We start from the raw sequence: 21,338 nt of genomic DNA on the forward strand, positions 1-21,338 counted from the left end.
CTGATATGATTGTGGTCACTGCTGCTTGAAGTGAGAAGTCCATGCTTCTCCCAGGTACTTTCCCATACGAGAAAGAGGAGGGATTACAGAGATTGAAGTTAGAGACCCTCAGACTCTACACTGATGATCTCACAGCACTGGACTTTGTTGTTTTCATTGCTACCAACCAGAAGCATTCAACACAAAACAGGCTGTGTTTCTAAAATAAAGAAAAAATATTGCTCACTCCCCCCCCCCACTTTTTTTGCAGGTGTCTGCTGACATGGAGTCTTCAGCTGATAGAAATGAGATTGCTGGCCTCTTGACTGATACCTTCTCTGTGATGAAAAAAGAACTAGATTCCCTGAAGGATGGGAAAGAACTTCAAAGGGAGAAAGAAGTGTTGGCGAAGCCACACGACCCAGCTGTAATGCCAGTCAGTGAGGGAAGTGGTTCCACCTTATCCAGTCCTCGGCATTTTGGAGATGAGCAAACTCTTGCTTTGTTGGAACAATATTCAGAGCTGTTGCTGCAAGCTGTTGAACGACGAATGGATAAAAAACTGTAAAGAAGAGTAGTTCTAAGGGGCATAAACATCTAATGAAGAAACTGACAGCAACACAGGGAAAACTAACATAGTGAAAACCTGGAATGACTGCTATTGTTGACTTTTATCCAATGGTGAAATATGTTTTTTCTCATGCAGTTCTGTTAAGAGGGGGTCATTTTATGGCTTCCAGAAATGTGCTGGCCACAGTACTAATCTTTCTGTGCCCACTTCTCTCTCTTTTCCTTTTCTTTTTTGGTGGTGTTAAGAAAAACTTATTCGAAACTTTATTCCAGCCAAAACATTTAAAACGAAAATTCCTACAGACTCAGTTGACTGTGGCTCAGCCTGAAATTGCTGACTTGGTGGAAAGATAGTGAGATGGCACCAGTCACTCCCTCTGCAGGGCTGTCTCGATCTATGTACAGTGTTAAAATTTTATTTATTAATTTATTTTTGTGACTATTGCTCTAAACTTTTCACATGCATTTTGTAGCTGTGATTGTTTCCATGTCTTTCCCACACATTTTGTTGCAGTAAACATAACTATACTAGTAGATTGGCAGGCGGAATTTCTGAACTACTTTTTGCTGCAGCCTGCCTTGCTGAATTTTACTCATAGGTTTTTTTCTTTTCTTTTCTATAAAAAATACAGTCTTGTTCTCCCTGTTTTGCCTTCTGTTTTAAAGAAAAACCTATGCTATATACCTACACCTGCACTTGCTTCCAGAGGACAGCACACCCTTTGGACCAAGCTACGGAGATTTGTTACAAGACTGTTTGCAAACATGAATGCTTTTGCAAGAACTGTACAACATTTTATATAAAACTTGACCTCTACACTAAGGAGTTTTTTTAAATTGAAGAATTGTTAAATTCTATTTATAAAGTTATAATTAGAAGTGGTGTTCAACTGGTGTTGTATACTGGGCTCTTCAGATGATGTTTTTGGGCGGTGGGAGGGGGGGGAGAAACACAGGGTTGCTATAGCATTTATTAGATAAAAAGTTTTAGTTTAATTCTAGCATAAAGTTAAAGAAATTTGTCAGTGAAGAGAGCCTGACACCCGTTTTTAAGTACTGCTCAAGTGAAGCATGAGATGTACCTAGCATCCCAAGAGGGAGACCCATTTTATGTCTCCTCTCCATTGCTAAAACCAGAAAACTACCAATTAAATGTGACTGGACAGAACATTTAGACAGTTGTGATGTAACTATTTTCATTTCCTTTTTTGTGATTAAAAACAAAGCAGGTCAGTGGGGTGGGAATGAGACTGCATGGTGTTTTATTGTGTTCAATGAAAACTTGCCATATTTTCCCAAACTCATTAGTCCACGGCTTTGGCTCTCAAATTGCTTATCCTAGAAGGTTGTTCTTTCATTTACCGTGCTCTCAGATTAAAAATCCCCCTTCCTGTTTACTGAATTATCAAACCATATTCCCAGAGTACTAGTTGATAAAAGTATTTCAGAAATGGCTATCCTACCGAATTTTTTGAGCTATTCTTTCTGGTCAAAAATCAGTTCTGCATCCACTATTGTCCATCTGATCATCTGACTAAATTGCTTTGGTGACCTGGGTCTTTTTTATCAGCTTTCCCCCTTGCACTTCTCATGTGGGATTTTTCATTCACTGCACTGTAGGACTGAGAACCTTGCAGCGTAGCATCTTTTCTGGGACTGGTTGGCTCTCATAATATATTATAGAGCAGCCCTCTTTTTGGCTGGCTGGACAGCCAACCATCCATAAATTAATTGCAAGATTAGGGACCTGGAATGTTGTTTGTGCTTTTTAGTATGTCCCTCCCAGAACTTCCTGGCAGTCTTGCTCTCTCATACACTCTTCTGAATGGTAGTTAAGATACATTCATCAGAACTGATATTCTGCTACTGTTTTCCGTCCATGAGTGAGCATGAAATAGAGCAATGTCTGTGGCAAAGGAATAGGATGGGTCACATGATACTCATTGAACATCTATTAAATGAAAACTGAGATGGCTTTTTTGGTTTCGGAGTGTACATGCCAGGAAAGGTCTTAGGCAAAATAACTTTTATTTCCCTGTTCACATTAGGCTGTGAAAAGTGTTCAATACTCAGGAAATTTTCCTGTTCTGAGACACACATATACTCAGGGTAGAAGAGCCATACTTACAACACAGACATCTTGTATGAGAAAGGGAGATATTGAAGTTATTTGTGTTGATTTAACCTCTAAAGTTGTCAAATGCATTAGTGTGACAGCAGAATCAAGATGTTGATAGACAAATACCTCAATGCTTATTGATACAGTTACCTAGTAGGTGATTCTTCTGGGTTTCTCTTGGGAGAAAGGCAATATCAAACAAATTCAATGTTACTGTCAAAACGTTTCTGCAAAATAATTTTCTTCAAATTACTTGAGCACTGTCTGTATTCAGGGATCAAGGTGGAAAATGGGTGTAGAAACGAACTAGCACTGTGGTCTTGAGTAAGTAGGTATGCAAGAATGTATGGGCAGGCCTGTTGTTTTTAATATTACATGGAATAGAACGGCCAAGATTTCTAGAAAAGTAGTAGTAGGGAAAGGAATCTTTTTGGTTCAAAGCGGAGAGTATGGTTCCTTTGAAATGGTGCTTTTACAGGAAAGAGGCAGAACATAGTTAAGTAGAACTGAGAATGAATTTTAGGTAAATTAAAAGATGATAATTGTTAGGTGTTTCCTTTTTTTTTTTAAAAAAAGGAAGTAGTTTAATGGGCCCTTCATTTCCACTATTATATCCATGAATTGGGGAGGTTTTAGGAGTGACTATCCTCAGCCAGCCAGTTGTCTGAAACCATTTGGTGCGTGTTAGCTTCTTAGCTATCTTGTTTTCTGTCCCAAGGATTTGTTGCTGAGAAGAAATGGGAGGAAAGACTGTTTCCTCTTAAGGAAAACACTTTGATAGTTAAATGTCAGCCTGCTTTACTTTTAGTTTTGAACTGCATGTAAATTATTTGGCTTTATTATAGATGTTCGCTGGCCCTATTAGGAAACTTCAACAGATAATCTAAGGGTTGTGGAAACAGAAATGCATGTAGTATCTGAACCTGGCCCACTTCTACTGATTTTTAATGTTTGCATGCAAATTAATGTATTAAGGTAAATGGAGAAAGTATGTACCATGAACTCATCACTGATGCCATGCTGACATATTATATCCATGCTTTCTGAAATGTTTCTGTACAGTGCAATTTGCATTTTATTCTTTGTGTATGCTGTTTCCTTTTTTCAAGGAGAATCCTTAGAAAAGAGAACAAATACCTGTACACTTGAATGGGACAAAATGGCCTCTCGTTGTTTCTACAGAAACACAGGAGACATTTGAAAGCCAAAATTGTGTTTACACCAGCTATTGGTATATGCAACTGGTGCTACAATATATGGCCATTTTATTATTAACCCCTCCCCTCTTTTAAATCCAATCCTTTTCAGTGACACCTCTAATAGTTGGGCCTGTTAGAAAGGATTAGCGTCCTCTTTTGCTCAACTGATCCAGAATACATTTCTTTCTGCAAAAAGAGTTACTGTTATGGCCAGTGTACGCATTTTAAACTATGTTGTTGCATATCATCACAGAAGTTAAGCCACTGGACCTCCAGTAGCATCCAGTATTTTTAATTTTATTTTTTAAAAAATAGATAAATAAATCAGTTGGAGGGGTGAATAGCTGCCTTGTGGACCTTCAGGCAGGTACTGTTGTGACTAGATTGCTCTTTCCATAGATAATAACTAGAGCATCCAGAATCCTGTATTGTTTGTATATTATATTCTGGAGCTGGGCTGCTTACATATTGAGTTAATCTGCTGTAGATCACAGACTGTGATGCATGGAGCAGCAATTTAAGGAATAAGCCATGTCTACTCAGCATGTCTAAGTTAAGTCTAGGCACCAGATAAACATCCCTTTTACCTGTGTTATTTCAACACTCCCTTCCTATTCTCCGCTTGTTTAAAAGGAGATAACAACCCTGAAACTTTTATTTATAAATGTGTGTTTTCTACCTTGGCTTTAAGAGGGGAGAAAAAACTTTTAAAATGTCTTCTTTTTTAATTATTTGAAACAATTGTTTTATGTTTGTGGGGGTTTTGCACTGTGAGCCACCTTTCTGGGGCTATTTTTAATTCTGTATTCATTTGTACTCTGCGTCTTAAGTAGTTTCAATAAAAAAAGGTGTGAACCTTTGTTACTAAGCTGTCTTCATGCTGTTGCTCAGTGGCTATAGCCTTCTTTCATTTTTATAGTTTATTAGGGTTCTTATAGCAAAACAATTCTGTCCCTTCCTTCTCCTGACCTTCCCTCCCTTGCCCTTTGTAGTAATAGCATTTTCATTTCTTTTAACACATTGCATTGTTCAGATTCATGTTGCAGTGTTCAAGTAAGATGCTGCATTCAGGATCCAGCTAAGCAAACACTGTGTTGGAGTTTTTGCTAACATGGGGTTGTTGTTTTTTGCAGGGGGCGGGACCATGCTGGATTGGCCAGATTCTATATTTCCAAAACAAACCTTTCAGCATTCACTACCAACTAGTTTATAAGAGCCTTTAGAGCAAAAATTACTTGCCTTTCTATAGAACAAATGCTGAACCACAACCAACTTCCATGGGCAGGAGTATGCATAGGCACAAATACCATTTTCTCCAGTTTTCGTTGCTTTGTTTACACAAATTCTAGTCACACAGTGGCCAGTAGTAATAGGTGCTCTATTATTTAACAAAAAAATATTTCCATTAACCTGCTCCTCCTTTATAAGTGATTGAAGATTGAGGATTGAGGGGGCTATTGGGTTATTTTAATTTTTATTAGGTATTTTGGTGTTTTATATCTTGATTTTATTCTGTGAACCACCCCGAGACCCCCGGGTATAGGGCAGTATATAAATTCAATAAATAATAATAATTGACTGGGTGTTTCAGCACCAAAATGTCCCAAGGTTCATGCCAAATTTGAAAATAAAAAAACTTTGGCCTCAATCTTGACTGGCCAAGTTTGGACCACCACCCCACAAGAAACAGCTAAATCTCCTCATGCATCAATGAAGTGTTTTGTTATAGTAGAATTTAGATGAGAAAAGAGAGCCAGAACCGCCACTGACAGCAGCGAATTGACATAAACCCGAACCAGGAGAGCTTATTATCTTGGCATGGCAGGCGGAGCTCTCCTCTCGCTCGCCCGTAGGGAGGCGGGCCTCGTTTCTCCCGCGCCCGGCGAGGCCGGCCCTCTCCTTGGGCAGCCGGAGAAGGGCGGACCCAAACGCGAGCCGGACCCAAACGCGGCTCAGGCGGCGCGAGACGCAGCCGCTGCTGCTGAAGGAGCAGCAGCTCCCGCCATGGCGCAGGGCGAAGCGGAAGGGGAGGCGCTGCGGGCGGTGAGGCGCTGCCTGGAGGCTTTCCCGGCCGAGGCAAGGGGTGAGCCAGGCGGAAGGGAGGACCTTTGAATGGCCCTTCGCAGGGAGAGAGCGGGGAGGGCCAAATGTGCGGGCGAGGTTAATCGCCCTCCTCGCGGGCAGCATTAATGTTGCTTCCCTGACAGGATTTCTATCTCGGAGTGCAATCGGGTTATCCGCGGCCGTTTAGGTGTTTGCCCGGGGGGGGGGGGAGAGCGCGTTGATTTACCATACCTCGCAGAGGTTCAAACCGCACGGCTCCCTTCGAGGTGTCTGTATTTTCCTACCCCAGCTCTCAAAAGTGAAATATTCTGGACCCGGAAAAATGCACCCACTCGACCACCCTTCTTCTTACCGTTTTTGGGATTGTGAGGAAAGCGGGAGCTTATCCCGGGCATCCCCTTCCCGTTGCAGGGGCAAGCCTTCAGTAGTCTGGAAAGGACCATAAGTGGTCGAGCACATGTTTTGCACGTGTGTTAGAGCACATACAGGGCCGGAGTTAGGTTTATGAGACCCTAAGCTACTGAAGGTAATAGGGGCCCATGATAAGGATAATAACAAGAAATTAATAATACATTAAAACATTATACGTCCAGCTGTCCTTTGTCAACAACAAATTGTCGCTATTTTTGTGTGTTGAATATATGCTATATGGACCTAATAGGTATCTAAAGCCATTTGCACATAACAAAATATGTACTGTATTTTATCAAAGTAATTGTTGAACTGAAATACAATTAAGGAGAAGTATATTAATAGTGAAATAATTATTAAGCTCTAACTTAAAATGATTGAGGGCCCATTACTTACATCATAGGAGCCTACACAACACAAAACACTGTTGCTGTATGTAGGTTTTATTTTATTTGCTTTTTATCTTCTGTTTTGGAAATGTACATCCAGGGTTTTATTTTCCTTTTAATTTATTGGGGAGCCCCCAAGAGAGTGGGACCCTAAACTATAGCTTGTTTAGCTTATACATAAATCCGGCACTGAGCACATATGTCAACTTGAAGTTCCTCTCCCAACCCCCAGCCCCTTGGATAATTTCAAATAACTAGCCACAGGTCCTTGCTGAATGCACACATGTCAGAATGTGGCTGGCTTTGGGGCAAGATGCCCTCAGTGGGGCTTTGTGGCTGAGCATGCTGCTATTGCTACTGCTTGCCTCTTCCTCAGATCTGCACAAGACATCCAGAGAAAGGAGACTGCTAGGTATTCTTGCTCCTACCACTTCTTCTTCAGACAGCAGGCATCGGAGATTGGCAGTAGGTCCCCTACTGGGGCACGGACCTCAGCAAGCGCCCAGTGATGCGAGTATTTGATGCCGGCCTTGTGTGCACAGTACATTAAACCACAGGATATGTTGTGTGTATCCGTATGGAATTTGTATATTGTGTATCATGTGCAGCAGCCTTTAAGTTTGTGGCTAAGCATGTCCACGGATTCTTGTATCTGTTCTTTGAATGTCTGTACCGATATTTTAAGTAAGTCCTAGATGCCAGGTTCCTAATTGCTGTATATATCATATAAACACATGCTACCTCTAATTGCCAAAACAAATAAACTGAAACTAAGCTGAACAGGTATCTGCATGGACATAATCAACAAACCTTGCCCAACCCAACATTTTGAAAAGTGAAGCTTGTTGAGAAAGTCTCATTTTTGTGACTTAAAATAAGCTGCAGGCTAAGAGAACTTAAGAGCCCAGGATCTTCGCTCCAAGCAAATAATAAGTTCTAACCAAGAACTTATTGTTATTATTGTTGTTATTGTTTTCGGCTTATGACTCATGGTTTGTTTGTGTAGGAAACAAAACCATGAGTCTGGATTCAGATGTAACTCTTAAGCCAAACCCATGGCTTAGCTGTCAACAGCACGGCAGCAACAGGAGTAGGGGAGGAGTGAAGTGTCCACAATTTTAGCTCTGTGCATCAGCTTGTTGTGCATTCACCTTTAAACCATAGTTAAGATTAACTGTGACATGTGAATGAGGCCAGTCCTTGAAATGGTAACACGATCATTCATGGAAGCGTTTTTTTCTTTTGCCTGAACAGAGATGAGTTTCACAGATTCTGTGCCATATCTTGATAGCCTTCCATCCCCCTTGGAGTTCTATCGGGAATGGATTTGCCCAAACAAGCCATGTATAATTCGGAATGCAGTCAACCATTGGCCAGCTCTGAAGAAGTGGACATTAGCTTACCTGAGGTAGGAATCTGCCTGGCAGGCCCTAGCTTCAAATATAAAGTGCACAACATGGAAATACTGGAAATAAATTTATTGGTGATGTTTCTTAATAAGAGAGTTGCCAGCAAAAACAAATCCTTCCATGAAGTCATCAGCTTCACAGGGGAAAATTTAGTCAGAACCGTTGTGGCTGTTTTACTATTTATGATTTTTATTTATTTATTGAATTAGTATCCTAGTCTTCCTCTTGAAGGATCTTGGGGAGGCTGTTGTACCTGAGGGAATTTCTGGGCACCAATATTAAGTCATTAGACACCAGGATGACCAATAAAAGGCAAAGAAAAAAAGAAAATAATTCAAAATCTACAGCTGGACACTTGTGTTCATTAGGACCAACCAAAATATCACAATAGAGTGAGCAAGCTTTCAAGTTCTACATAGCTCTTCGTTAGACTTGATGTTACACAAAGCAAGGGGTTTGAAGGCGGGATGTGAGGGGCAAAAAATTAAAGTCCAAAAATTAGGCTGCATGTTGTAGCCATGAGGTCTGCATTTAGATTGCAATTTATTGCATAGTGGTGAACGTCTGATGTATTTTGGTGCAGGGAAATAATGAACTCCAAGCTGGTGAGTGTGGCAGTAACTCCAAATGGTTATGCTGATGCAGTTTATCAGGACTGGTTTGTTATGCCAGAGGAACGACACATGCCTTTCAGTGCTTTCTTGGACATTGTAGAGAAAAAAGTAACTTCTCCAGGGGTGTTCTATGTGCAAAAGCAGTGCTCGAACTTAACTGAAGAATTCCCTGAACTTATGGGAGATGTGGAGCCTGACATACCATGGATGAGTGAGGCTGTTGGTAAATATCAAAAGCTTAATTTTATCTATGTGTTGCACGGTCCATTTAAATGCAGTGCTTACAACTGATCCAGCAGTTTCAAGTTATGCACTTTTCTGCTGTTATTGGCCGCCTGCCCACCCGAAAAGAAGATGAATGCTGCAGCAAAAATTCACATTCTGGCTTGAAATACTCTGAAACATTGCATAATTCATGAATTTGGAGAGAGAGATGAATTGATGGCTTTGTAATTGTGCATGCAATTTCCATTCAAATGCTAAGCTGTACAAATTGTGATGTACAGTACTTGTAGATTAATAGACTTGGAGGTCTCTGATCATTTGTGCTGGATGGAGGAAGGACGAGGCAAAGGGAAGAATACTTTCCATCCCCCACCAGCAGTTGTCACCACAGCAACAGCAATCCTCCTTAAGATAAGAAGATTTCTCTGGGAGCAGTGGGTCCTTTTTGAGACAAGACTAGAAGGTTTCTGCTTATGTAGATACCAGATTCTTGGTTAGGGTACCCCTATCCAAGAATAGGGTATCCTTGGATAGGGTACAGGGATATTCATATGGCAAGGAAATGCAAAATCAGGATGGAAACACAAATATCTCAAAATTTTCAGGCCTGTTCTTTACTGATAAAAGTAAATGAGCATTTAAATTATTTTTTTAAAAAAACAAATGTCTGCTCTTTAAGGGTGATCACTATATACATGGGAACTTTGCTTCAGACTAAGCTTCCTATCTAGGATGGAAAAACTGAAGCCAGTGTTGAATTAATATAATTGTCCCCTGCTGCTTTCATTGTCATTATAAACTTGTTCTTTATTGTGTAGGTGGGCCTTTAGTAGCCTGTCCTTCCATGTTTCTTAATAAAGGATGATAATAAACTGATCTAGCAGAAAGGTCTTAATCTGGGGATCTTTCAGCACAAGACAACAGAAATTATTTTTCTCAGATTTATTACTTCTTTCTTTTTCATATAGGAAAGAAGCCTGACGCTGTTAATTTCTGGCTGGGAGAATCTGCTGCAGTGACATCTTGTATGTACCATGAAATAAATGTATTATTATTATTATTATTATTATTATTATTATTATTATTGGCTTTGAGGTCAAGGATGGGCAAAGATATTCCTTTAGAAAACTTGTATGTGTCTTCTGAACATCTAGCTATACTGAAGTTGGCTTTCCTTGAAGTTAGTGTAGACTGAGGTCTAGGGCTTTTTGCACTCTATAATCACTGCATATCACATGTTTCCTCCCCACACGGAGCTTCATACCACTAGCTTCAGTGCCAATCTGTCAATTTGGGAGATTTTAAGCAGAGTTTGGAAAATCGAATGCCTAAAATTTGGTGCTTAGTGTGTAGAGAAAAGCAATCGCACCTAGTGCTGGTATAAATGCAGATTCTTACAGCTTTCATACTGCTGTGAGTATTTTTAGCACTGACTATATTAAGGATAAAGAAACTATCCTTCTTTTCCCCCAACCTTTCATTTTCCCCCTCCAATCTTAGTACATAAAGACCATTATGAAAACTTGTACTGTGTGATCTCTGGAGAGAAACATTTTCTGCTGCATCCGCCAAGTGATCGTCCCTTCATCCCATATGGTACGTATTCTGAGAAGCAGAGGGTGGTGAAGTAAGATGCATACTATTGTTATTTTGAGAGAAATTAGAATTAGGAGGATGAATTTAGGCAACATTTTAATATGCAGCAGGGGGTCAGATTTACTTTATAACTGGAGAGGACTGCATCCCCTTCCAGCAGCTCATGACAGTGGGTGGAGGATGGGGTCAGAAACAAAAGTGGGCAGAGCAATGAATATAAATTTTCACTTTGTACAGTAGGCTAGTTTCTTCACACACCAATCTCTATCCACTATCCCGGCAAGCAAGAGGCATTATCAGAGTTCAAGGACACATTCCAGCCAGGAAAAAAGCTGGGTGTGAAGCAAGACCAGTAAAAGAAGTGGCCTGAGGAGAGAGAGTTTGACTGGGGAGGGGGCATGGCCTAAAGAGTCCCAATGGCCGGATAGAGAGCTCTGAGAGCCACATTTGGTCCCTGGGCCTGAGGATTCCATGCCTTTGCCCCTTTCTTGAAAAGCAGCTGAGGTGGGGGTAACAATTAAAATCACTGTCATCCAGGATGAAGTGGTTCTAATATTTTGCACTCAGGTTAGTTCACCATTTAAACCCCCTGCCCATGACGTTGCTACTAACCACGGGAGGATTTTTTTTTAAATGCTTGTTTAATTTTTCTACATTGTGGCTAGTAGCAGCAACAAATATGTGGGCATTTTTAGGAAAGTAAAAACGTAAGGAGGTCTAGTCATGTTAACATCTGGATTGTCTTCAGGTTTTATAACAGATACTATGCTCAAAGCCAGTTCCCAACAAGTGCCTGGCTAAACTAAATTCTACCCCTATAATTTTAGTCTATATTTAATGCTTAACATTGACATTCTCTTTGCCTCTGTTTTATGTCCTCTTCCAACAGTTTTCATGCTTCACATTTCAGAATTGTATCCATCAGCAACCTACCACATAGCAGAAAATGGGTCATTTGAAGTTGTGGATGACAAAGCTGCAGAGAAGGTAATAGTTTTTGTGTTAAGTACTGTCTGAGGGTAGCTGCTAAGAGGGAATGAATGAATGAATGAATGAATGAAGGAATGAATGAATGAATGAAGTGTTGAGGCCTGCTTTGTTTTTTGGGTCGGGCTTCTTCACAGCACACCTCTATTTGATTTTTTTGAATATTTATTTACCCCCTTTATTAAATCTGGTTGAAAAGGGTAAGAATGCTGTTGGCAAATATGGGTAGACACTCATGTTCAAATAATTGTTTATTTTATTTTTCTATTTTTCATATGCATCCCTTGTCAAAAGGCCCACAGGGTAGTTTACAGGACAGCACAGAATACACAATATATAAAAATATATAACATAATATCCATGCAATACAAAACATTACATGTTATATAAACAGAATTCATAACAATAAGCAATATATAGCAATCTTGTTGGCAATCATCTGTCTTGATAGACAATGGAGTGCTCCTCCAAGGGTGAAGTCAAACTGCTGTGTTTGCAGCATCAAAGTGACCTCCCCAAGGCACAAGCCTGGGCAGTATCTGGGCTGCCCAGACAACAAGACACCCTCCCCCCCCCCCAGCCTTGCTGATGTGGTCCAAAGGAAAGCAGAACAATACGTTTCGCACCAGCTTGGCTGCAGGAATTGCTGGGAGGAGGTGTACAAGGCACCATCCAACCATCTTAGGGACTCCACTCTAGATTTGTGTAGGGATTACTCCTTAGCCTTTTCTTCTAAGCAGAGGCTTAGGATCAGAGTTTTCCTTTTCCTAGATGGGCTACCTTCCCAGGTTGACAAACATGGGAAGATCACAGGGTTTATTATCATAGGGGAGGTGGTTTTAATGCATAGTGAATGTGTGTGTCAATAGTCAGCCAAAATTTCCTCTCCCAAATAAAAAGGGGAAAAAAGTAATTTAAACATATGTAGTACATATGCAAATCTAGGTTTGTCATATTTCAAACAGTGAAAATCTGGACAGAGCCCCCCCTTTTCTTTTTGAGCCAAAAAATATTATGTTTCTGAATTTTTAAAATGGAAAATCAGCAAAAACTGCACTGTCTACATGGGCTGCCATACGTCCAGATTTTCCTGGACATTTGAGGGATTCCTGCCTGGACGCTGCTGCCAACTGCAGTATTCCAGATATGTCCGGGAAATTCCGGATGTATGGCAACCCTAGCAAATCCATTTTTACATGCCAGTATTCCTGTCACTAACCCACCACCACCACCACCACCACCCAATCTTTAAATTTTGCTTTAGGCAACAGATGGGTGCTCTCCAGGGAGATGGAAAAAAATGGAATGTTGGGTTACCTAATAGTTAGAAGGGAATACACTGCTAGATGTTTTTCAAGTATTTATTACCAAATAAGGAAATTTCTGAAGTAATACAGCAATTTCTCTTGTTAAATAGAGCATTTCTTTTGTTCCATGACCTTTCATACTCATAGGTGCCCTGGATTCCATTGGATCCTTTAAATCCAGATCTAGAACGATTTCCAGAATATGCCCAGGCAAAGCCTTTGCAGTGCACTGTGAAGTCTGGAGAGATGTTGTATCTTCCTTCTCTCTGGTTCCATCATGTTCAGCAGTCACATGGCTGCATAGCAGGTGAGAGGAGTGTGGCATGCACAAGCACACCATATTTCACATGTCATGTTTCTTCTTCAAGATAGGTTTTGTGGTTCCCTCAGTCTACTATCAGTTGGATTTATTTATCCCATTTCCAGCCAGAATTTGCTATCTTTACATGTAGGCCTGGATCTGGAGATCTTGTGGGCAAAATTCTGCTTAGAGGACACTTCTGCTAGTGGAAGGGTGTCATATTTCAAACAGTGAAAATCTGGACAGAGCCCCCCCTTTTCTTTTTGAGCCAAAAAATATTATGTTTCTGAATTTTTAAAATGGAAAATCAGCAAAAACTGCACTGTCTACATGGGCTGCCATGATGCAGGAGATGATGCAGGAAGGTGCAAGGGGAAAGGAGAGTCAGCCAAAATTGCCTCCCATCAGAAAGACCTCCCATCTGGATCAAAGATTGTTCTGCAAATGGAATGAGTCTTTGCATTTGTGGAACGGCAAATCGGGACCCGAGCTGTAGTGTTTGATTAGATGAAACTTAAAGAGTGTCAAGATAATTTGGGACCTCAGCTGGAAAATTCAAATCTCTCCCTCCTTTTTCTTTTTACTAATCAACATGGGCCACAATTCAACAACTTTTGTGTGAACTCAGGTAGAAGTTGCACAAGGGCATATTCATTTCAAATGGGGCTTGTGCAGATTCTGTACTGTGGATCAAATATGTGCCTTTGTTTTACTTTCTGTTTCCTTACAAAATTGTTACTATAAAAAGCCTCAGCACCACCTTGTGGTGTTGAGCTGAGAAGAGCATCCCGGCAATAATTAATTGTACTAATAGGGCCAGTTGTTGATGTAGGGAAAAAAAAGATTATTATCCTGCTTTTTAATTTATTAACAGAGCCATTACATAAATTTGCACTTCACCAAAACCTCCATAGGTATATTTTTTAGGATACTGAATAAATAAAATCAAAGTGACTGTTAAATGTGTTCAGTCTTACCCTGATCAACTGAAGGTAACTGTCACTAATTAATAGACCAGGACCACTAAACAAAATTCAAATACATGAGAATAAAGTGGATTACTTATTCATTTATTACTATAAAGGGGTTTTAAATGCAAAAGCATTTAAAGTGTCTGTTATACAAACCTGACATGTTAGGTCAGAGGCTTTTAAAATGTCCTATCCTTTGCCGATTTTTACACATTAATCTGCTTATTAACAACTCCTGCACATTTACAGAAGATTTCAGGATACATTGTAGGGCATATACTCAGTTCATTTGAGGTAGCCAGCACTCCACCTTGGCTCCAGGACAACCAGGAATGCAATTGAACACCGATGTGGAAGGTCATCAGATGGTAAATTGAGGCTAAAATAATAGCCCAAGGCTACCCAGCAACAGCATAGCTGCTCAGTGATTTGAATCCATGTCTACTACCAAGCCCCTTGGATGTCTTAAAATCTTTTCGGTTGTATTCTGTAGACCCATTGAAATGAATAAACCTAAGTCATGTCCATTAACTTCAATGGGCCTACTGTGAGTAGGACTAATCCTGAATAACACCCTTTATGAGGATAAATTTCTATGTTATACAGTGGTACCTCGGGTTAAGTACTTAATTCGTTCCGGAGGTCCGTTCTTAACCTGAAACTGTTCTTAACCTGAAGCACCCCCTTATCTAATGGGGCCTCCTGCTGCTGCTGCACCGCCGGAGAACAATATCTGTTCTCATCCTGAAGCAGAGTTCATAACCCAAGGTACTATTTCTGGGTTAGCGGAGTCTGTAACCTGAAGCATCTGTAACCTGAAGCGTATGTAACCCGAGGTACCACTGTACTAGCAGTGCAGTAGCCATTGAGGTGATTTCAGCCATGCCAGAAAAATTCCCGTTTTTCAGCTGGTCACAATAACATAGTTAAAATTGGCTGAATAATTTCATTTTCCAATGGCTATCATATTGCTACTGTGTAATGTATTAATCAGGTCTGAAGTTCTATTTCTTATTGAGATTGGGGCAAACAATGGAAAGATTTGTAGCTTTTGTGTTGAGCTGAAAACTACCAAAATGAGTTTTTCCAAAGACAGATGATAAATTATGTCATTTTCTTTTTTCTCCCCCTCAGTGAATTATTGGTATGACATGGAATATGATCTAAAATACTCTTATTATCAGCTGCTGGATTCTCTCACAAAAGCTATGGCACGTAAATCTTAAGGTCTTGGAACAGCTAACCTACTGATGTGGAACTACGGCTGGAATGTGAACAATTTAATTATGGCCTATTAAATCAAGACAAAAGGCAACTGTTTTGCTGTTGACAATTGTTTTGCTGTCACTGAAGCTTAACATCATGTGGATGTTCATGGCATTGTGGACAAAATGGCACCTTATATGGTGGTTTACCTTAAGTAACCGTTGAAATCAAGCACATGAGATGAATATCACCTGCATGGATGAAGCACATTTTCTGGATCTGTTTCAGTCAGGCTTCACAATAATGTAGTTCCTATGGTGAAAAGTCCATTTCTGGAGATCGACAGGGCCCTAACTTGTCCTCAGTACATTAGATCATCTGTATGAATATTCTGGAGGAATATTACAGGGAACCAGGCAGAGGGCCTTCTTGGTAGTGGCACCCACCCTGTGGAACACCCTCCCATCAGATGTCAAGCAGAAAAGTAACTATACAACCTTTAGAAGACATCTGAAGGCAGCCCTGTATAGGGAAGTTTTTGATGTTTTATTCCGTTTCTGTATATGCTATATGGGCAGGGTACAAATAAAATCATTATTATTATTAGTGGTCTGGTTGGGCATTAATAACCTGAAGTTGAATCAATACAAGAGCGAAACTATGATAGCAGGCTGCTATTTAATAGGGTTTTTTTGCCTGTTAAGGATGTGGTCAACTCCTGTGGTCACAATTGTTTGCAGCAGCCACCAGGAGTGTTTTTATCCTCTCATCACTTACATAACCAAGATTCTGTTGGCTATACTCCTTCCCGGAAATAAATACTGGTGACCTCATGGATCGACGACTGCCATGTTTTCAGTGTAAATCTGTCCTTTACAACTGTTTGAAAGCTTCAACTAAAATAGAATGCAGCTGGAAGGGACCCTGAGGGTCATCTAGTCCAACTCCCTGCAATGCAGGAATCTTAACTAAAGCATCCATGACAGATGGCCATCCAACCTCTGCTTAAAAACGTCCAAAGGAAGGAGAGTCCACCACCTTCTGAAGTCTGCTCCACTGTTGAATAGCTCTTACCACCAGGAAATTCTTCCTGATGTTTAGTCCTTGTATCTTGAAGTGAGTGAAGGATGTGAAAAGCAAACCTTAGCTTTAATTAACAAGGCATATAAAGCTTTGGGCTAAGGAATCGCCTATTCGGCCAAATTCTGACAGCTGCAGAGCTCACTACAGTGGAACATTGGGTTAAGAACTCCATTCGTTCTGGAGGTCCGTTCTTACCCTGAAACTGTTCTTAACCTGAGGTACCACTTTAGCTAATGGGGCCTCCTGCCGCCGGGGCACGATTTCTGTTCTCATCCTGAAGTAAAGTTCTTAACCTGAGGTACTGTTTCTGGGTCAGCGGAGTCTGTAACCTGAGGTACGACTATTGTGTCCATGAACTCAAGAAGACAAATTATTACGTTACAATTTGGAAGGGCAAACAGGTTCAAGCACCTCGCAAGCAAACAAGGGCTAATCCCCTGCCCAAACTCGTTTTCTTTCACATGGAGCTGGCAGGCAGTATCGGTTCTCAGGAGACGGGCAGCTCCCTCTCAAAGTGTGTCCCCCGCCAGCGAGTTAGGAAATACATTTCCCAGAAGCCCTAGCGACACCGCTTCCTTTTGTGGGCAGCTTGCAAAGACCCGCTTGACTTTAGGCTGGGAGCAAAAGTTACCGGGCGCGCGGGTTTTTCCTTTTTCTAAAAGCATTGCTCGAAGGACAACTGCCGGCGCGTTGGGGAAGAGGCTACTCCCTCCGACAAGGCAGACCCGATGGCGGCGGCGGCGGCGAGGATCCTGGTCTTGCCCTCTCCCCGCTGCCTGTGGGACGAGCCGGTCCAAGTGAAAGTCGAGGGTCTGGGGCCGCTGCAGGAGGTGACGCTGCGAGCATCCTTGGTGGACGAGAGCTGCGAGCTTTTCCAATCGCTCGCCTACTACCGGGCGGGCAGCAGCGGCGAGCTGGACCTCAGCCGCTCGGCGTCGCTGGGCGGCAGCTACTCCGGAGTGGAGCCCATGGGGTTGCTGTGGTCGCTGGCATCCCAGACGCCCTTCAAGCGCCTGGCCAAGAGGGACGTCCTCAGCCCTTTCCGCGTCACCTACGAGGTGCTCGACGGGCGCGGAGTCTCCGGGCGGCTCCTCGGCGAGTGCTGCAGCGAGAGGAGCTTTCTGGCCGACGGCGTGGAGAGGATCCCGGTGCGAGAAGGCAGGCTCCGAGCCACGCTCTTCCTGCCACCCGGTGAGCTTCATTCATCCCCCGCCCCCCCAGGGTCAAGAGGTTGCCACGCTCCTCGGATGAGCATTGAATGGCTCACCTCGGAAGCGCGGGCACTGCCCTTCCTGCCCATACATAATCGACGGAGAGAGCCTCGACCAGCTTCGGGAGTTCATAGGATGGTTGAGTTGGATCCCAAAGGTCATGCAGTCCAACCCCCTGCAATACACTAATTCTGCCCACAGCCGCCTCTAGGTGGGCTCGAACCAACAACCTTCTGGTTAACAGTCAGATGCACTAACCCACTGTGCCACCCTATCTTGTGGCTTTGAACTTCTTTCCCAGTTGTTGCGAGGGTGGTGGGGAGGGCTTTTTCTCCTTCCGGGTGACTCCCATCAGACCCAGTCTCATTAGCCAATGGAAAAGGGGTGATGGGAGCTGGCTGACTGCCAAGTTCCAGGGTTCCTAATCTCTGTTCTACCCAATAGATTTATTAAATTTTATTTGGGCATTTATAGCCCACAGCTCTATGATAAGTTCAAGGCAGCTTATAAAGAAGAAGAACTCACAGCAGAAAAATAAAATGGAGCTGAACAAACCAATAGTGCCATAAACAAATCACCATGAAAATTGCATCGCTGTCAACAGCAGCAGTCTAAAAGCCTTCACTAAAAACAAGTTATGGCAAGAATAATTGCCCCCACCAGTGACACTAATAATGGCAGTGGGACAGCGAGGAGAGTAGATCCCTTGGGAAGAGGGGATTCTTGAGATGCACAATACCATACTCTGATCATAAGCCCATTTTTGATGATTAAATTCTTTTTTTAGGCCCTGGACCATTCCCAGGACTCATTGATTTGTATGGAAGTGGAGGAGGTCTTGTGGAATACAGAGCCAGTCTTCTGGCAAGCCGAGGTTTTGCTACACTGGCTGTTGCTTACATGCACTTTGAGGATTTGCCAACTTTCCCAGAGTTCTTTGAAGTGGACTATTTTGGTGAGGCTGTAGAGTTCTTGCGGAAACAGCAGCAGGTAAGAGGCTCGCTAGAATCGCAGTTCTTTGGTGCTGTGTGCTGCCTGTTTTATTTAATTTAATGCATTTATGCCAAAAGGCTCCCAGAGAGGCTTAAAAGAGATCAAGTACTAAGAGGGCTCCATGCCCTCAAGTGCACCATTTAAAAAGACAAGACACATGAGGAAAAGGGAGCAGGAGGGAAGAGGTAGAATCCAGCTCAAGCAGAAGTTCTCGCAAGTTATAGTTCTTACGACACATTTATTTATTTCAACACTTAATATACTGTCTTCAGTAGATGCTTGCCTATGCAGATTATGGTTGGCTAGATTATGGTTAGATTATGGTTGGCTAGATTATGGTTGGCAGTTATATGCCCCTTTCAGTTTCCAATTCTCTTAAGAGCAGGGGGAGTGCTTTTTTCTTCATTACCATGTAGCGCTAAATCTTTCTAACCAGCAGGCTTTTTAAAAGGGGGATAAAACTGACAAACATGGAGCTGACGGCAGTCCTTATCCAACTGTTGTTTCAGGTGAGAGCTACAGCGATTGGAGTCCTAGGACTTTCCAAAGGGGCAGATCTTGCCCTTGCTCTAGCTACGTTTTGGCCAGGTATCAGAGCGGCAGTCAGCATTTCTGGCTCAGGTGTTAATGCTTTTACCCCCCTGCGAGTGAAGGGGCTCACTATTCCTGCCTTTCCATGGGACATGGAGAAGATTAAGAACACCGGTGATCCCGCAGTTGTGGATTTCTCAGAAATCATGGCCGATCCCAAAGACCCAGCTACCTGGCATTGCCGCATCCCTGTGGAGATGTCCCTAGCCAACTTCCTTTTTCTGTCAGGGCAGGATGACAAAAACTGGCCGAGTGAGTCGTTTTGTCTAGAAGCCGTTAGACACCTCAGGCGGAGTGGGCGCCGTGTGGAGTTCTATTGCTACCCCGGGGCAGGGCACCTCTTAGAGCCCCCCTATCTGCCTCTGTGCTATACCTCATTTCACAGGCCACTGGGATTTCTCGTGGTCTGGGGAGGAAAATGGAGAGAACATGCAAAAGCACAGGAAGATGCCTGGCAGAGGATACTGGCTTTTTTCAGACAACACCTGCTGGATTCCACCGTTAAAAGTAATCTGTAGATTGTGGTTTTGTACATGTGTGAAGGAGCTGGTTCGCATCCCACTTGACGCGATCCCACTTGATGTGCGCATCCCACTTGAGATGTCGAGAACAGGTGCGACGCCTACCTGTTCAGCCACGACCAGGTACGCTAGTAATGCGCTACAGACCTCAGCCAAGGCAATTGGTGAAAGCACATTTCCCTCAATGGCTCTTCCAGAAACTGACAGTGGCAGTTATATGCCCCTTTCAGTTTCCGATTCTCTTAAGAGCAGGGGGAGTGCTTTCTTCTTCATTACCACATAGCGATACTATGAGCACTTTGTCAGGATATAAGTGTAATGAGTGTTCTCTATTCGGCTTCATCTTGGAACTCAGATTTGAAATAACATGTCATTTTGCAGCCAAACAAAGGCATGACAAGTTTACCAGCGCACTAGTGCCCTGGTCATGTGGCAGAGAAAGGTCATACCTAGCACACCTGCAGGGGTGTATCCTCCCTTCACCTGGCCACTTCATTTCCTCCTGTCTCATGCCATCCAAAAGGTCTTTTAAAGGAATCAATCTCGTTACTCATATCAAGCCAGACCTTCTTGTGAACCCTACCACTTAGTAAAATTTTGAGAAAGCCTGTTAAATTTACACACCTGTTGCTTTCCTTACATCTTAATACATTTATTATATTTAAGATCAGCCTTAATCAATCAATCAATCAATCAATCAAGTAGTACATGAAAATTGCCGCACTCTTAAATTATGTCACTGTTCTTCCTTTGCTTTGTATAGCTCTATTCATTAAGCAATTTGTAATGATAACATTTCTTTATATGTAATTAAAAGTGGAAAGAGCTGTCTCCACAGGTATTTTGTGAAGTTTAATGTGATATTGCTGCTTCTGAAAGATTTTTGTAAATCCCCTAGAGTTGGGGTGTGTGTATAATGACAGAGTATAAATAAAGAATCTAAAACTATGTTCAGAGAGCTTTTTTATATATATAGCATGCATTACCCCTGTGAATGTTTTTAACACTGTATAAATGTTGAACCCTTCTTTTCTGATTCCTCCGAAGCGTATGGGAAATTGCAGATTAAACATTAACTTGAAACTGAGTTCCGCCAAGAAGTTTGCTTGCTTAAAACAAAACCATCAGGATCAGTTATTAAACTAACACCCCCTTCCTGTTCCAGTTATATGTAGGAGTATTAAAGTGCATTATTCTTATTCTCTTTAAACTCACACATTTTATATGTCAAAAGCTGACATAGCACCTGCTTTTGACATGAGTACAACATCCTTAGAGGATCCTGCTATGTATTTTAACCAGATCTGGGCCATTCATTCCACTCAAAGTTTTGAACTGATCATCAGCTTGGGCCGTTCAAGGAAGTGGCAATGTATGAAATGGCCAGTTTATGCCATTTGCCCTTTCCCTTAAGTGAATGAACTAAAAACACTTCCACTTGCAAACTGATGTTCTCTCATGTATTTTAAGCTAAAATCTAGGCTTGCCCCAAACACACAGTAGGAGTGAGTTGTTAAATTGCTGGATGTTCACAGGGTGCGTGTGTTTAAAATCTGTTCAAGTATAAAACTAGCAAAGCAGAGAATGGATTT

At 42.0% G+C, this 21,338-nt stretch overlaps 3 protein-coding genes and 1 long non-coding RNA gene across 18 annotated transcripts in view; 3 read left to right on the forward strand and 1 right to left on the reverse strand.

The window, feature by feature from the left end:
• The window catches only part of MAPKBP1 (mitogen-activated protein kinase binding protein 1), a 118,789-nt gene extending 114,054 nt beyond the window's left edge, over window positions 1-4,735 (forward strand). For all 12 annotated transcript variants that reach the window (XM_083744066.1, XM_083744075.1, XM_083744069.1 and 9 more), the window contains one exon: window positions 251-4,735. In XM_083744066.1, the coding sequence (XP_083600192.1) occupies window positions 251-547 (297 nt within the window). In that variant the 3' untranslated portion in view covers window positions 548-4,735. The remainder of the gene's footprint in view (window positions 1-250) is intronic.
• On the reverse strand, window positions 4,177-7,979 carry LOC310847852. The gene is made up of 2 exons (XR_014566056.1): window positions 6,163-7,979; window positions 4,177-5,245 (listed from the first exon to the last, which is right to left on the reverse strand). It is a non-coding gene; the product is annotated as an uncharacterized lncRNA (long non-coding RNA).
• On the forward strand, window positions 5,243-16,184 carry JMJD7 (jumonji domain containing 7). 4 transcript variants are annotated; one of them, XM_083745089.1, is made up of 8 exons: window positions 5,243-5,950; window positions 7,986-8,139; window positions 8,724-8,977; window positions 9,948-10,004; window positions 10,480-10,575; window positions 11,465-11,562; window positions 13,017-13,176; window positions 15,276-16,184. In XM_083745089.1, the coding sequence occupies exons 1-8, from the start codon at window positions 5,686-5,688 to the stop codon at window positions 15,365-15,367; spliced, it is 1,176 nt and encodes a 391-aa protein (XP_083601215.1). In that variant the 5' UTR covers window positions 5,243-5,685; the 3' UTR covers window positions 15,368-16,184. The 4 variants fall into 4 exon arrangements, with proteins under 4 accessions (XP_083601215.1, XP_083601216.1, XP_083601217.1 ...); XM_083745090.1 differs by having other exon boundaries at window positions 11,486-11,562; XM_083745091.1 differs by lacking the exon at window positions 9,948-10,004.
• An 831-nt stretch (window positions 16,185-17,015) lies between these two features.
• Window positions 17,016-20,434, forward strand: LOC310847859 (acyl-coenzyme A thioesterase 1-like). Its single transcript, XM_083745992.1, has 3 exons — window positions 17,016-17,621; window positions 18,429-18,631; window positions 19,144-20,434. Exons 1-3 carry the CDS (start codon window positions 17,159-17,161, stop codon window positions 19,741-19,743), a joined length of 1,266 nt encoding a protein of 421 aa, XP_083602118.1. The 5' UTR covers window positions 17,016-17,158; the 3' UTR covers window positions 19,744-20,434.
• The last annotated feature ends 904 nt before the right edge of the window (window positions 20,435-21,338 follow it).

The sequence above is a fragment of the Podarcis gaigeae genome, assembly GCF_964106915.1.
Source record: "Podarcis gaigeae genome assembly, chromosome: 1".
NCBI classification, from domain to species: domain Eukaryota; kingdom Metazoa; phylum Chordata; class Lepidosauria; order Squamata; family Lacertidae; genus Podarcis; species Podarcis gaigeae.